The 16,654-nt window shown below is 44.8% G+C and overlaps 1 protein-coding gene across 3 annotated transcripts in view; it reads left to right on the top strand.

Annotated features, from left to right (window-relative positions):
• nckipsd (NCK interacting protein with SH3 domain) overlaps positions 1 to 16,654 on the top strand; it is a 429,686-nt gene that overhangs the window by 74,400 nt on the left and 338,632 nt on the right. For 2 of the 3 annotated variants that reach the window (XM_072471985.1, XM_072471986.1), the window contains exons 9-12: positions 3,936 to 4,242; positions 6,033 to 6,281; positions 6,625 to 6,773; positions 6,863 to 10,245. The exons of the other annotated variant lie outside the window; for it this stretch is intronic. In XM_072471985.1, coding sequence (XP_072328086.1) covers positions 3,936 to 4,242; positions 6,033 to 6,281; positions 6,625 to 6,773; positions 6,863 to 7,076 — 919 coding nt within the window. In that variant the 3' untranslated portion in view covers positions 7,077 to 10,245. Of the gene's footprint in view, positions 1 to 3,935; positions 4,243 to 6,032; positions 6,282 to 6,624; positions 6,774 to 6,862; positions 10,246 to 16,654 lie in introns of those variants that run through there. 3 annotated transcript variants of the gene reach the window in all.

Raw genomic sequence — 16,654 nt, 5'->3', positions numbered from 1 at the left:
TAATTGACGCAATGTCAGTTAGAGGGGTGCTGTGCTCTGACTGTGAGATGTGGCAGGTCCGGGAGGCTTCCAGCGTCCCGGATGGCTTCATCTGCAGAAAGTGCACCCAACTGGAGCTCCTCACAGACCGCATGGTTCGGTTGGAGCAGCAATTGGATGCACTTAGGAGCATGCAGGTGGCGAAAAGCGTCATAGATCGCAGTTATGTAAATGTGGTCACACCCAAGGTGCAGGCAGAGAAATGGGTGACCACCAGAAAGGGCAGGCAGTCAGTGCAGGAATCCCCTGTGGTTGTCCCCCTCTCGAACAGGTATACCCCTTTGGATACTGTCGGGGGGGATAGCCTATCAGGGGAAAACAGCAGCAGCCAGAACAGTGGCACCACGGCTGGCTCTGATGTTCAGAAGGGAGGGTCAAAGCGCAGAAGAGTAATAGTAATAGGGGACTCTATAGTCAGGGGCACAGATAGGCGCTTCTGTGGACGTGAAAGAGACTCCAGGGTGGTATGTTGCCTCCCTGGTGCCAGGGTCCAGGATGTCTCCGAACGGGTAGAGGGAATCCTGAAGGGGGAGGGCAAACAGGCAGAGGTCGTTGTACATATTGGTACTAACGACATAGGCAGGAAGGGGCATGAGGTCCTGCAGCAGGAGTTCAGGGAGCTAGGCAGAAAGTTAAAAGACAGGACCTCTAGTGTTGTAATCTCGGGATTACTCCCTGTGCCACGTGCCAGTGAGGCTAGAAATAGGAAGATAGAGCAGATAAACACGTGGCTAAACAGCTGGTGTAGGAGGGAGGGTTTCCATTATCTGGACCACTGGGAGCTCTTCCGGGGCAGGTGTGACCTGTATAAGAAGGACGGGTTGCATCTAAACCGGAGAGGCATAAATATCCTGGCCGCGAGGTTTGCTAGTGTCACACGGGAGGGTTTAAACTAGTATGGCAGGGGGGTGGGCACGGGAGCAATAGGTCAGAAGGTGAGAGCATTGAGGGAGAACTAGGGAATAGGGACAGTGTGGCTCTGAGGCAGAGCAGACGGGGAGAAGTTGCTGAACACAGCGGGTCTGGTGGCCTGAAGTGCATATGTTTTAATGCAAGGAGCATTACGGGTAAGGCAGATGAACTTAGAGCTTGGATTACTACTTGGAACTATGATGTTGTTGCCATTACAGAGACCTGGTTGAGGGAAGGGCAGGATTGGCAGCTAAACGTTCCAGGATTTAGATGTTTCAGGCGGGATAGAGGGGGATGTAAAAGGGGAGGTGGAGTTGCGCTACTTGTTCGGGAGAATATCACAGCTATACTGCGAGAGGACACCTCGGAGGGCAGTGAGGCTATATGGGTAGAGATCAGGGATAAGAAGGGTGCAGTCACAATGTTGGGGGTATACTACAGGCCTCCCAACAGCCAGCGGGAGATAGAGGAGCAGATAGGTAGACAGATTTTGGAAAAGAGTAAAAACAACAGGGTTGTGGTGATGGGAGACTTCAACTTCCCCAATATTGACTGGGACTCACTTAGTGCCAGGGGCTTAGACGGGGCGGAGTTTGTAAGGAGCATCCAGGAGGGCTTCTTAAAACAATATGTAAACAGTCCAACTAGGGAAGGGGCGGTACTGGACCTGGTATTGGGGAATGAGCCCGGCCAGGTGGTAGATGTTTCAGTAGGGGAGCATTTCGGTAACAGTGACCACAATTCAGTAAGTTAAAGTACTGGTGGACAAGGATAAGAGTGGTCCGAGGATGAATGTGCTAAATTGGGGGAAGGCTAATTATAACAATATTAGGCGGGAACTGAAGAACCTAGATTGGGGGCGGATGTTTGAGGGCAAATCAACATCTGACATGTGGGAGGCTTTCAAGTGTCAGTTGAAAGGAATACAGGACCGGCATGTTCCTGTGAGGAAGAAAGATAAATACGGCAATTTTCGGGAACCTTGGATGACGAGTGATATTGTAGGCCTCGTCAAAAAGAAAAAGGAGGCATTTGTCAGGGCTAAGAGGCTGGGAACAGACGAAGCCTGTGTGGCATATAAGGAAAGTAGGAAGGAACTTAAGCAAGGAGTCAGGAGGGCTAGAAGGGGTCACGAAAAGTCATTAGCAAATAGGGTTAAGGAAAATCCCAAGGCTTTTTACACGTACATAAAAAGCAAGAGGGTAGCCAGGGAAAGGGTTGGCCCACTGAAGGATAGGCAAGGGAATCTATGTGTGGAGCCAGAGGAAATGGGCGAGGTACTAAATGAATACTTTGCATCAGTATTCACCAAAGAGAAGGAATTGGTAGATGTTGAGTCTGGAGAAGGGTGTGCCTTGGTCACATTGTGATCCAAAAAGACGAGGTGTTGGGTGTCTTAAAAAATATTAAGGTAGATAAGTCCCCAGAGCCTGATGGGATCTACCCCAGAATACTGAAGGAGGCTGGAGAGGAAATTGCTGAGGCCTTGACAGAAATCTTTGGATCCTCGCTGTCTTCAGGGGATGTCCCGGAGGACTGGAGAATAGCCAATGTTGTTCCTCTGTTTAAGAAGGGTAGCAAGGATAATCCCGGGAACTACAGGCCGGTGAGCCTTACTTCAGTGGTAGGGAAACATAGAAGGCAGAGGGTAGCAATGGAGGGATGCTTTTCTAATTGGAGGGCTGTGACCAGTGGTGTTCCACAGGGATCAGTGCTGGGACCTTTGCTCTTTGTAGTATATATAAATGATTTGGAGGAAAATGTAACTGGTCTGATTAGTAAGTTTGCAGATGACACAAAGGTTGGTGGAATTGCGGATAGCGATGAGGACTGTCTGAGGATACAGCAGGATTTAGATTGTCTGGAGACTTGGGCGGAGAGATGGCAGATGGAGTTTAATCCGGACAAATGTGAGGTAATGCATTTTGGAAGGTCTAATGCAGGTAGGGAATATACAGTGAATGGTAGAACCCTCAAGAGTATTGAAAGTCAAAGAGATCTAGGAGTACAGGTCCACAGGTCATTGAAAGGGGCAACACGGGTGGAGAAGGTAGTCAAGAAGGCATACGGCATGCTTGCCTTCATTGGCCGGGGCATTGAGTATAAGAATTGGCAAGTCATGTTGCAGCTGTATAGAACCTTAGTTAGGCCACACTTGGAGTATAGTGTTCAATTCTGGTCGCCACACTACCAGAAGGATGTGGAGGCTTTAGAGAGGGTGCAGAAGAGATTTACCAGAATGTTGCCTGGTATGGAGGGCATAAGCTATGAGGAGCGATTGAATAAACTCGGTTTGTTCTCACTGGAACGAAGGAGGTTGAGGGGCGACCTGATAGAGGTATACAAAATTATGAGGGGCATAGACAGAGTGGATAGTCAGAGGCTTTTCCCCAGGGTAGAGGGGTCATTTACTAGGGGGCATAGGTTTAAGGTGAGAGGGGCAAGGTTTAGAGTAGATGTACGAGGCAAGTTTTTTACGCAGAGGGTAGTGGGTACCTGGAACTCGCTACCGGAGGAGGTAGTGGAAGCAGGGACGATAGGGACATTTAAGGGGCATCTTGACGACATATATGAATAGGATGGGAATAGAAGGATACGGACCCAGGAAGTGTAGAAGATTGGAGTTTGCAGTATGGTCGGCACAGGCTTGGAGGGCCGAAGGGCCTGTTCCTGTGCTGTACATTTCTTTGTTCTTTTGTTCTTTGACTGTGGAATCATTTATATCCTCCTGAGAGGCCATTGTGATTTAACATCTCTGCTAAAAGATGCTACCTCTGACGATGCAGCACTGACTCGGAGACCAGAGTGCTACCTGCTGAACCATGGCTAGCACCATGAATTGCACTGCACGTGTGCAGCTCCTGTTTGAAAATTATTTTACAGCAACAGATTCACCGTTACATTGGTTAAGGAAAAAGATTGTTATCTAGTAGCTGCCATGACCATTTGTGAAATGTTTTTTTTCTCACTTTTTATGTTTACAGCATTCTTCTTGCCATTTTCTTCTTGAGAGATCTCCTCCACCACTTGGACAATCTATCACTATTTTTTCAGGAAAGGTTTGTGAACCCTGTCAGAGTACCGGAAAGGGTTCAAGCCACAATCAATCTCCTTGAATGCAAGTACCTTGGAAACAATATATTGTGGGAGAGCAGCTTTCTGCTGGGGATACAGCTGCTAGAAAGTGGTGCTCTTTCCCGGCCACCTATGGCAAGGAAGCCACATGGACCTATACTTCATAAGACGGCAGCTAAAGCTACTGATGAGATAGCTGGCTCTGTTAAAACTCTGGTTAGTAGATTTTTTTAATGGTGCCAGTAAGTTAAGAACTTGACATAAGAATAGACACAGGAGGAGAGCAAATGACCTCTTGCTTTACTCTGCCTTTCAGTATTTTCATAGAATTTACAGTGCAGAAGGAGGCCATTCGGCCCATCGAGTCTGCACCGGCTCTTGGAAAGAGCACCCTACCCAAGGTCCACATCTCCACCCTATCCCCATAACCCAGTAACCCCACCCAACACTAAGGGCAATTTTGGACACTAAGGGCTATTTATCATGGCCAATCCACCTAACCTGCACATCTTTGGACTGTGGGAGGAAACCCACGCACACATGGGGAGAATGTGCAGACTCTGCACAGACAGTGACCCAAGTCGGGAATCTAACCTGGGACCCTGGAGCTGTGAAGCAATTGTGCTAACTACAATGCTACTGTGCTGCCCAAACTATGATCATGGCTGATCGTCCTTGTCAACTCCTTTTCTGGCCCTTCTCCAAATGCTTCCATTCCCTGGGAGCAAAAATCTGTCTTCTCTCGACCTTAAATATACTCGATGACTGAACAGTACTGAATTCCAGAGATTCACACCCCTTTGAAGGAGATAGTTTTGCCCATCAACCCCTTATCTTAAGATTCTAGATTTTCCAGCCAGGGAAACAACCTCTGGCGTGTAGACTGCTTCAAAATCATGTGTGTTCCAACTAAGTCAACTCTCATTTCTAAGCTCCAGAGAGCATTAGTTCAGTTTACTCAGCCTCTTAACATAGGTCGAACTTTGCAAACCCACAAGCACTTTACTGCCTCCAAGCCATGAGTACTAAGTGAGACCACATCTATGCAGCTGTAAGAAATCTTCCTCATTCTTGTGTTGCAAGTCAACATGCCATTTGCTTTCCTAATTGCTCGCTGTAGCTGCATGCTAACTTTTCATTGTGCAAGTTCACCCAAGCCTCTCCCTACCATCAACATTTACAAGTCTTAATCTTTTTTCAAAAAAGTGCTTTTTTATTCTTACTGCTACTGTTATCCACTTAACCTCTCTCTCCGAGTATCCGCTACATTTTGCATTCCCACCTAGCCTTGTATCGGCCAATTAAAGATACACTTTGTCTTTTTATTAAACTCTTTATTTAAGTTCTTAATATAGATTGTAATTGCTGAGGTCCTGGCATTGAGCCATGTGACACTCCAGTAGTTGCAACCTGCCAACTTAAACATGTCCCATTTATTCCTGTTCTTACTAAGTAATAGTTACTAACTTGGGCGGCACGGTAGCCCAGTGGTTAGCACTGTTGCTTCACAATGCCAGGATCCCAGGTTCGATTCCTGGCTTGGCTCACTGTCTGTGTGGAATCTGCACGTTCTCCCCGTGTCTGCGTGAGTTTCCTCCGAGTGCTACGGTTTCCTCCCACAATTCCCGAAAGATGTGCTTGTTAGGTGAATTGGACATTTTGAATTCTCGCTCCATATACCCGAACAGGCGCCGGAGTGTGGCGACTAGGGGATTTTCACAGTAACTTCATTGCAGTGTTAATGTAAGCCTACTTATGACAAAGATTATTTTTTTAAAAAGTAACTTTAATTTTAACCACTGGTGAACATTTTTGCTACTTTTATTGTTCGAGTTTGTGACTCCGTTGCTCAGCATTAGTATATTGAGTGTTTTTTCTTTTACTGTGCATGTGCCAGTTCCCTGGTTAGACCTGACAACTGATCATTGACAAAAGTAGGATGATGGAGTTAATGTTTTATCGTAGAACAGCTTTGCTTAACTTATAGTTTGTTTTATTTTTATTAGGTGAAGAATATTGTTGACAGTCTGAAGGAGCGGTTCCCTGATAATGCAATCATCAGAGCTTTTCGTATCCTTGATCCAGATAGGATTCCGTCTGACCCTGAGAAACTAGCTCAATATGGAAATAGTGAAGCAGCAGCTCTCCAGAATCATTTCTCAGACCTCCTTTCCAATGATGGAAAAGATTTAGTTGCAGAGTGGGATCAGATGAAATACTTAATTGCATCCAGAAAAGGAGAGAGTTTGGATGAAGTAAGCAATGTTTGGAATAATGTTACATTTTAGATATACTACTTCTATTTCCTCCATGATGCATAGATTAGTGTTATTTATATTGCATACTAAATATTGTAAAGTGTGGAAAGAACTGAAAAAAGTAAACCTGGCGTAGAAGTTGTATTTTGAAATGAATCTTCTCTTTAATATAGAAATGTCAGCTCACCTTGTACAAAAGTAGCCAATCTCTTGAATTTCGCTTCCCACGTGCAAGATATTTGCAAATCTTTGCAAGATATTTGTATATTGAGAGCAAGAGTGAATGTCTTTTTTCTCTCTCTACTTCCACACCTACTCCATCCTTCTCTTCTCCCCACAGGTTTGCATTGATCTGGCACACTCTGATATGTGGAGAAAAGAATATCCAAACTTCTCAATACTATCTGAGGTTTGTGTGGTGATGTCTGCATCAACTGCTGAACCCGATATAGGATTTACATCAGTGAACTTGTTAAAAAACAAATACAGGTACAATGGGGTTGCATATTGGTCAGCAGTTACTCCTTACATAGTTTATTAGCAGCTGAACAATTTGTTTTTCTTAATTTCTCCTGCAGGAATCGGCTTACCTCAGATCAGCTCGATCAGTTGCTCAGGCTGTGCTTAGAAAAGCCTGAAGAGAGACAGGATTATTTAGATGCAGCCTATGCTGCATGGCTACAAGCTGAACAGTGGAGGCTTCTCCTCAAAGAATGGAGGAGAGGGGAGGAATCGAAAACTGAATCTGATTCAACTGAATCGGATGCAGATCCTTTGTCTGACTCAGAGTGAAAACAATTGCTGCTGACCAGTGTCCTTGGACATGCATGACAGAAAGGGGGAAATCCGATTTCTTTGTTAACTCGTGACTCTCTGTTGGTGCTATGTTGTTTGTAATTGTATTACAAAGAAATGTACATTGCCTTACATTACATTACATTTGCCTTACATTACATTACATTGCCTAAAATAAAAGGCATCTCCCAGTATTCTGTATACTGTTCCTTTATTGCCGATTGGTTATCCAACACAACATGCTTCCACATCATAGCATGTGAACCATACAATAAAGAATTAACAAAATGGAATTTTTATACATTAGTTTAAATACAGCTGGATTATCATGACTCTGGCATTTGGTACCTTTTTTAATAAAAAAAAATACCTTGACACTAGCTTTCTTAGATGCTTAAACAGTCATTGACTGTCTAAAATGATTGGAGGTAATAAGCTCAAGGTGTATTTCGGCTGCTGTGATTTGTGGGATTAGTGTAGTGATACTTGGATACAAGTTAGATATGAAGTGACAGCCTGTAAAATTGCATTCTAAATCTCCTTGGAAAGCTAATGTGTTTTAACAGTGCATTGAAGTGTTCGGGGGTTTCAAAGTCAAGATCGCTTTTTGGGTCCCATGCTTCCTAAAAGTTTAATGCCAAGTATTGGGAATGTTTTTGCAAAGAATGAAATTTCATAATGGATTATTCCATTTGAGTGATATTTTAAAATGTAGCAGTTAATATGATTTTTAAAAAAAAAATTCAAAGGCTTGTATTTAAATTTTGTTTTTTGATGAGGCAGCTGTATACTACCTTCAGGGAGTTCCAGAGCTCCTCTTCCTGTATGTAATGCAGAAAGGGGAAGTTCGGGCTTTTATCTGAGCTGTCAATGCCTTTGGCATCGGCAACATTTTTTAAAAAAAACACTTTTTACAAAAAGGTTTCACTTTTATGAATGTTCAGATGTCTTGCGTGCATAGATCAGTATTTTAAAAAAGCATATAGGAAACAAACATCCCTAGATAGGGCCTACATCAGTCTTCTAATAATGCTGGAGCTGCAATTTACTGTGTTGACAGGTCAGTGGGCCCCATTTACTACCCTACCCATCAATAGTTTAATCTGCTTGTATCCTGCACAGCAAACCACTCCTTATTCATTTTGTACACATTCCAGTTTCTTTTGTTCCACTCATTTGATCTAGGCTACTCTGCTAAACCGGAGAGTTACTGAATTTGAGTGCAAATAGTTCCTGCGCGCCATCTCTTTCACTTTGCCCCTGCTGATCGTCTGAACGTTGCAGCATGAAAACCATTGTGTGGAGCTATTTACTGGTGATGGACGGCACGGTGGCACAGTGGTTAGTACTGCTGTCTCACAGCACAGGGACCCGATTCGTTTCCACCCTCAGGTGACTGTGGAGTTTGCACATTCTCCCCATGTCTCCCACAGTCCAAAAGATGTGCAGGTTAGGTGAATTGGCCATGCTAAATTGCCCCTTAGGTTGGGTTTGCAAGAATAGGGTGAGGAATCGGGCCTAGGTAAGGTGCTCGTTCGAAGGGTCGGTGCGTACTTGATGGGCCGAATGGTCTCGTTCTCCACTGTAGCTCACCTTGAAATATTTGGTGCTGTGGAGTTCACATTTCAGTGATGAGGCACCACAGGTGTTAGAGCACAGAGTTTTGGGGAGAGAGGAACCATGAATAACCTAAGCTTCATGTGCTACTCCACATGCAAGCAGCTGACTCATTGTGAGTCACACTGCTGCAGAGATCCATTCCATAAGAGTTTTATATCTGAGCATAAAGTAAAAACTGCGGCTCTTCCAGCAATATATTGAAGCTCAGTAGTGTGTGAGCTTCAGTTGGATTACAAAGGGTTGCCTGCTTTCAAGTTGTGTTAACAGATGATGCAAAGTCTAAAGACGTGCCAGTTAGGTGGATTGGCCATGCTAAATTGCCCTTAGTGTCAAAAAAGGTGGGAGGGGTTATTGGGTAAAAGGATAGGGTGGAAGTGAGGGCTTAAGTGGGTCGGTGCCTCCTTCTGCACTGTATGTTCTATGATAAAGCATTTTGTGCAGCTGGTCATTATTGTTTTACTAAGTCTGGGTACACCTGGGCATCCTCCCTTTTTACTCCAGTAATTAATCTGGATAGAGTTTTTGATAGTTGTCCATGTATGCATGGGCAGCACGGTAGCATTGTGGATAGCACAATTGCTTCACAACTCCAGGGTCCCAGGTTCGATTCCGGCTTGGGAATCGAATTGCCCTTAGTGTTGGGTGGAGGTGTGGACCTTGGGTAGGGTGCTCTTTTCAAGAGCCGGTGCAGACTCGATGGACCAAATGGCCTCCTTGTGCACTGTAAATTCTATGCATGATTGTGTTTTTTGTGCTTTTAATTAAACTTTTTCCATGCACTGTTTTAAATTACTTAATCCCTTTTGCAATCCTGCATCTTATGTCGTGTTGCACCTTTACTTATAAAATGACCAGTTCTTGGGTATCTGCAGCTCACTTTATTTTGGTTTCCTTGTGCCTATTTGGCTTCTTAATTTAATTGAGTATAGCTAATTGGGTTTGGTAGTAAATGTGTCCATCGTTTTCGATGCTGCTTAATTAATTCAATTCTGGTTGTGTGAATTTTAGTTTATTGCCTATGTTCAGTGTCACTTTAAAAATATACAGATAGTCTTAACACTAGTTTGCCAAAAATTTCTATAGACTGCATGATCCATTTGTAGTATTTTTAACCACAGGCCACTCATTCATTGTGCATTTAATCTCAACATCTCACATTCACACTTAAGTGACAAAATAACTTAATTCAAGAAGGTGCTAATGTGGTTTTCATTGAATTACTAACGTGTTGTTGTGTTTAGGTGAAAATTGGAAATGGATTGACAGTATACAGTGTGCTGAGCACTGAAAGCGGATATAATTGAGGAAATATTATGCTTGGAGCAGGATGATGCATTTAAAAATTTGTGCTTGGAATTGATATTCTGTTTATTTGGGCGATGGAAAGTGATTTAATGCGTTTAGAATTCTGTGCTTGGATCAGAATTACTCTTGGACCAGGTATGTGGCTGTGCTTCACTTGAATTGATTGTATTGCGTTTTTGTACTGTATACAGGCTGCTGTTGGTCTAAAGAAAATAAAGATGTTAACAGTTTGTTAAAGGAATTCCTTTTGAATGTGATGACTTCAACTGCACACACCAGATTTGTGTTTTTTTTTAATACAAGCCATTATGGGGTATGATGCGCCATCAGTCATCTGAGTTCACTTCTGTACGCTTTTGGGGGAAAAAATCTTCTGCTTAGGCCATAATGAGGCAATTGCAGGGAAACTGCATTTCATGGTCTTTAGTTCCTGTAGAACATGTTTCCCATCAGGAGACTGGAATACTTGTTAAAGAAATGCAAATGAATGAAAAGTAGAAAGATGGCTGCCAGATTTAAATGTAGGCAGTTCATGAGCACTTTTTAAACAGTTGGAAAGACATTCTGCCTCTTAGTCTAATATACCCTTCCTTCATTTAGTAAGTAGTTATTTTAAATCTTCTAAAATCGTTTCATTCTTTGTAAGTTGAATAGTGTAGACCTTTTTAATATTATTACATTTGATGGGATTAAACCTGCTAAGAATATTATGTAAATGTCATTACTTTGTACATAATACTCCTAACGTCTGGATTCAGATAGAATTGAGAAATTTGATGGATGATTTAAAAGATTTTAAAATACTTTTTATGTAATTCAATAAGTTGAGACTGATATCAGATATAATGAGATATCGAGGCTCATTATGTCTCCTCAGGTGGCGGGAAGTCATTCATGAACTGTTTGAACAGGTTTATATTTGGGAAATTACCAGCTAATCCTGCATGGTTGCTCATGGGTATTTTGGAATCTGGCAACAATAATGGTGTTTGGTGTGGTTGCACTGCGAGAAAATAGGGCAGGGTCTGGGGGAGCATAGACTATAAACAGTGTTAAAATGAAAACCACTGAAATGCTAGTTCCAATCTCCCAAGTGTGACATGACGCAGGTTAATACTGATGCATCCTAGAAATAGACTAGTTGGCTGAAACACTTCATTGGAGTGTGATGGAATTTAAGACTAGTTTTGAAGAAACCTGTTATGTATTGCGTGTAATTGCACATTTGACATGTCTGTTCTCATGTGCAAACTGCTTTGTGAACATGTTCTGATTTAAGGTTTTGGAAATTATCCTGGAGTCCTTTGTTGTATTTTACTCCATGTATTTCCTGAGCTGAATTCTGTTACTTTATAATTCTGTTACTTTATAATTCTGGAGTGGGAAGTTCAGTTGGCTTTTTCAACACTGTCGGTAACTATGAATCAACAGGATTTGGAATAGATGAGAAGGATTCTTGTACACAGCCTCAAACATTTCATGGTTTTGAACAGCAGCTATGAAGGTGTTAAAATGCATTGTTTGTGTAGCTTTTTGCAACGTTGAAGGGAGTACCTTGGCTGGTTTGTTTTAGGGTGCTCGCTCTCTCTCTCTCTCTCTCTCTCTCTCTCTCTCTCTCTCTCTCTCTCTCTCTCACGTCCCTCTGTTTACATCAACTGTTAGGACCTCTCCTCAAAAGAATCAACCTTTGACCTCGCCATCCTTGCAAACTGCTCTCTCACCTCTAACTTTTCCTCTTGTCCTGAACGTGTTGTCGCTTCCCAAATCTGCTCCCATCTTTGCTGGAACTCTGTGTTTGAAATGTGATCAGGTTTTTGTCCCTGCCGCAGTACCGAAACAGCTCCAACCAAAGTCGCAAATGGCAGCCTACGTGACTGTGACAAAGATAAACTTTCCCTCCTCTTCCTTCTAGACCTGTCTTCAGCCCTTGACACAGTCGACCACACTATGTTCCTCCAACACCTCTTCACTGTCACTTCGCTGAATGGGACTGCTCTCCTGTGGTTCCATTCTTGTCCTTGTTTTAAACTGTTTCCTCCCTAGGCTTTTCTCCCTAGCCACAATCTGAGACTAACCCAGTCTGTTTGCAATCCAGTGTCACATTTAACCCCCAAGATGAACTTCCAGTTTTGTGTTATTACATAGAAACATAGGAAATAGGAGCAGGAGTTGGCCATTTGGGTCTTCGAGCCATTAAGTGTGGTCATGGCTGATCCTTTATCTCTGTGTCATAGTCCAGAGCTCTTTCAATACCCCTTGACACCTTTCGACTCTTGGCCTCCATAAACTTCTGTGGTAGAGAATTCCACAGGTTCACCACCCTCTGAGTGACATTTCTCCTCACCCCCATCCTAAATGGCCCACCCCGAATCCTGAAACTGTGACCTCCTTGTTGTAGACTCGCCCTTCTCCCCCCCCCCCAACCAGAGTAAACAATGTCCCTGCATCCAACCTGCCGAGCCCTAACTAGAATTTTAGATGTTTCAATTAGATCCCCTCATTCCTCTAAATTTCTATGAATCCAGACCTAGTTGACACAATCTCTCCTGATATGCCATCCAAGGAATCAGCCTGGAGAACCTTTACTACACTCCCTTTTTATATAAGGAGACCAAATCTGCACACACTACTCCAGGTGTTGACTCACCAAGGCCCTGTACAGCTGCAGTAAGACATCCTTGCTCCTGTACTCGAGTCCTCTGGGGAGGTGGTGGAGCAGGTACAATAGCGGCATTTAAGGGACATCTAGACAAATATATGAATTGGGTGGGAATGGAAGGATACGGACTCCGTAAGTACAGACGGTTTTAGTTTAAGCAGGTACCATGGTCGACACAGGCTTGGAGGGCCGAAGAGCCTGTTGCTGTGCTGTTCTTTGTTCTTGCAATGAAGGCCAACATACCATTTGCATTCCTGACTGCTTGCCGTACCTGCATGCTTGCTTCCAGCGATTGGTGTATTAGGACACCCAAGTCCCTTTGTACATCACCATTTCCCAATCTATCACCATTTAAATAATACTCTGCCATTCTTTTTTCTCTCTGAATTGGATCATACACGTTCAATTGGATTCAGCCCTTTGAGCCTGCTGCGCTATTCAATAAGATCCAGGCTGATCTTGTTGAGGTGTCAATTGCGGGCAGCACGGTAGCACAGTGGTTAGCACTGTGGCTTCACAGCGCATGGGTCCCAGGTTCGATTCCCCACTGGGTTTGTTCCTTCTGTTGTTTGGCCCTAAAATCTGGAATACCCTTGTTTGTTTTCCTCGAAGAGATTCTTTAAAACATATCCCTTTTAACCAAATAATCATTTGGTGCTCAATCGAGCATCTGAGCTAATATCTCCTTATTAGGCTTGGTGTCATACATGGCATGTTAAATATAGATGGGGGAGTGGGACTATGTCGGGTGCTCTTTTTAAAAAAAATATTTTATTGAAAATTTTTGGTCAACCAACACAGTACATTGTGCATCCTTTACACAATATTATAACAACACAAATAACAATGACCTATTTTATAAACAGAAAATGAATAAATAATAAATAACAAAAATGAAAACTAACCCTAATTGGCAACTGCCTTATCACAAGTAACACTCTCCAAAAATATAATTTAACAGTCCAATATATAATTATCTGTAGCAACAACCTATACATATTATACAGTATATATTAACAACCCTGAGAGTCCTTCTGGTTCCTCCCCCCCCCCCCCCCCCCCCCCCGATCCTGGGCTGCTGCTGCTGCCTTCTTTTTTCCATTCCATCTATCCTTTGAGGTATTCGACGAACGGTTGCCACCGCCTGGTGAACCCTTGAGCCGACCCCCTTAGGACGAGCTTAATCCGCTCTAGCTTTATAAACCCTGCCATGTCATTTATCCAGGTCTCCACCCCCGGGGGCTTGGCTTCTTTCCACATTAGCAATATCCTACGCCGGGCTACTAGGGACGCAAAGGCCAAAACATCGGCCTCTCTCGCCTCCTGCACTCCCGGCTCTTGTGCAACCCCAAATATAGCCAACCCCCAGCTTAGTTCGACCCGAACCCTACTACTTTTGAAAGCACCTTTGTCACCCCCATCCAAAACCCCTGTAGTGCCGGGCATGACCAAAACATATGGGTATGATTCGCTGGGCTTCTCGAGCACCTCGCACACCTATCCTCCACCCCAAAAAATTTACTGAGCCGTGCTCCAGTCATATGCGCCCTGTGTAATACCTTAAACTGAATCAGGCTTAGCCTGGCACACGAGGACGACGAGTTTACCCTGCTTAGGGCATCTGCCCACAGCCCCTCCTCGATCTCCTCCCCCAGCTCTTCTTCCCATTTCCCTTTTAGTTCATCTACCATAGTCTCCCCTTCGTCCCTCATTTCCCTATATATATCTGACACCTTACCATCCCCCACCCATGTCTTTGAGATCACTCTGTCCTGCACCTCTTGTGTCGGGAGCTGCGGGAATTCCCTCGCCTGTTGCCTCGCAAAAGCCCTCAGTTGCATATACCTGAATGCATTCCCATGGGGCAACCCATATTTCTCGGTCAGCGCTCCCAGACTCGCGAACTTCCCATCCACAAACAGATCTTTCAGTTGCGTTATTCCTGCTCTTTGCCACATTCCATATCCCCCATCCATTCCCCCCGGGGCAAACCTATGGTTGTTTCTTATCGGGGACCCCCCCAAGGCTCCAGTCTTTCCCCTATGCCGTCTCCACTGTCCCCAAATCTTCAGTGTAGCCACCACCACCGGGCTTGTGGTGTAGTTCCTCGGTGAGAACGGCAATGGGGCTGTCACCATAGCCTGTAGGCTAGTCCCCCTACAGGACGCCCTCTCTAATCTCTTCCACGCCGCTCCCTCCTCCTCTCCCATCCACTTACTCACCATTGAAATATTAGCGGCCCAATAATACTCACTTAGGCTCGGTAGTGCCAGCCCCCCCCTATCCCTGCTACGCTGTAAGAATCCCTTCCTCACTCTCGGGGTCTTCCCGGCCCACACAAAACCCATGATGCTCTTTTCAATCCTTTTTAAAAAAGCCTTCGTGATCACCACCGGGAGGCACTGAAACACAAAGAGGAATCTCGGGAGGACCATCATCTTAACCGCCTGCACCCTCCCTGCCAGTGACAGGGATACCACATCCCATCTCTTGAAATCCTCCTCCATTTGTTCCACCAACCGCGTTAAATTTAACCTATGCAATGTGCCCCAATTCTTGGCTATCTGGATCCCCAGGTAACGAAAGTCCTTTGTTACCTTCCTCAACGGTAGGTCCTCTATTTCTCTACTCTGCTCCCCTGGATGCACCACAAACAACTCACTTTTCCCCATGTTCAATTTATACCCTGAAAAATCCCCAAACTCCCCAAGTATCCGCATTATTTCTGGCATCCCCTCCGCCGGGTCTGCCACATATAATAACAAATCGTCCGCATATAAAGATACCCGGTGTTCTTCTCCTCCTCTAAGTACTCCCCTCCACTTCTTGGAACCCCTCAACGCTATCGCCAGGGGCTCAATCGCCAGTGCAAACAATAATGGGGACAGAGGGCATCCCTGCCTTGTCCCTCTATGGAGCCGAAAATATGCAGATCCCCGTCCATTCGTGACCACGCTCGCCATCGGGGCCCTATACAACAGCTACACCCATCTAACATACCCCTCTCCAAAACCAAATCTCCTCAACACCTCCCACAAATAATCCCACTCCACTCTATCAAATGCTTTCTCGGCATCCATCGCCACTACTATCTCCGTTTCCCCCTCTGGTGGGGGCATCATCATTACCCCTAACAGCCTCCGTATATTCGTGTTCAGCTGTCTCCCCTTCACAAACCCAGTTTGGTCCTCGTGGTCCACCCCCGGGACACATTCCTCTATTCTCATTGCCATTACCTTGGCCAGGATCTTGGCATCTACATTTAGGAGGGAAATAGGTCTGTAGGACCCGCATTGTAGCGGGTCCTTTTCCTTCTTTAAGAGAAGCGATATCGTTGCTTCAGACATAGTTGGGGGCAGTTGTCCCCTTTCCTTTGCCTCATTAAAGGTCCTCGTCAATACCGGGGCGAGCAAGTCCACATATTTTCTATGGAATTCGACTGGGAATCCATCCGGTCCCGGGGCCTTTCCCGCCTGCATGCTCCTAATTCCTTTCACCACTTCTTCTACCTCGATCTGTGCTCCCAGTCCCACCCTTTCCTGCTCTTCCACCTTGGGAAATTCCAGCCGATCCAAAAAGCCCATCATTCTCTCCCTCCCATCCGGGGGTTGAGCTTCATATAATTTTTTATAAAATGTCTTGAACACTCCATTCACTCTCTCCGCTCCCCGCTCCATCTCTCCTTCCTCATCCCTCACTCCCCCTATTTCCCTCGCTGCTCCCCTTTTCCTCAATTGGTGTGCCAGCAACCTGCTCGCCTTATCCCCATATTCGTACTGTACACCCTGTGCCTTCCTCCATTGTGCCTCTGCAGTGCCCGTAGTCAGCAAGTCAAATTCTACATGTAGCCTTTGCCTTTCCCTGTACAGTCCCTCCTCCGGTGCTTCCGCATATTGTCTGTCCACCCTCAAAAGTTCTTGCAGCAACCGCTCCCGTTCCTTGCTCTCCTGCTTCCCTTTATGTACCCTTATTGATATCAGCTCCCCTCTAA

Source organism: Scyliorhinus torazame, chromosome 13 (genome assembly GCF_047496885.1).
Source record: "Scyliorhinus torazame isolate Kashiwa2021f chromosome 13, sScyTor2.1, whole genome shotgun sequence".
Lineage (NCBI taxonomy): Eukaryota > Metazoa > Chordata > Chondrichthyes > Carcharhiniformes > Scyliorhinidae > Scyliorhinus > Scyliorhinus torazame.
This window is presented reverse-complemented; position numbering and strand designations above follow the sequence as displayed.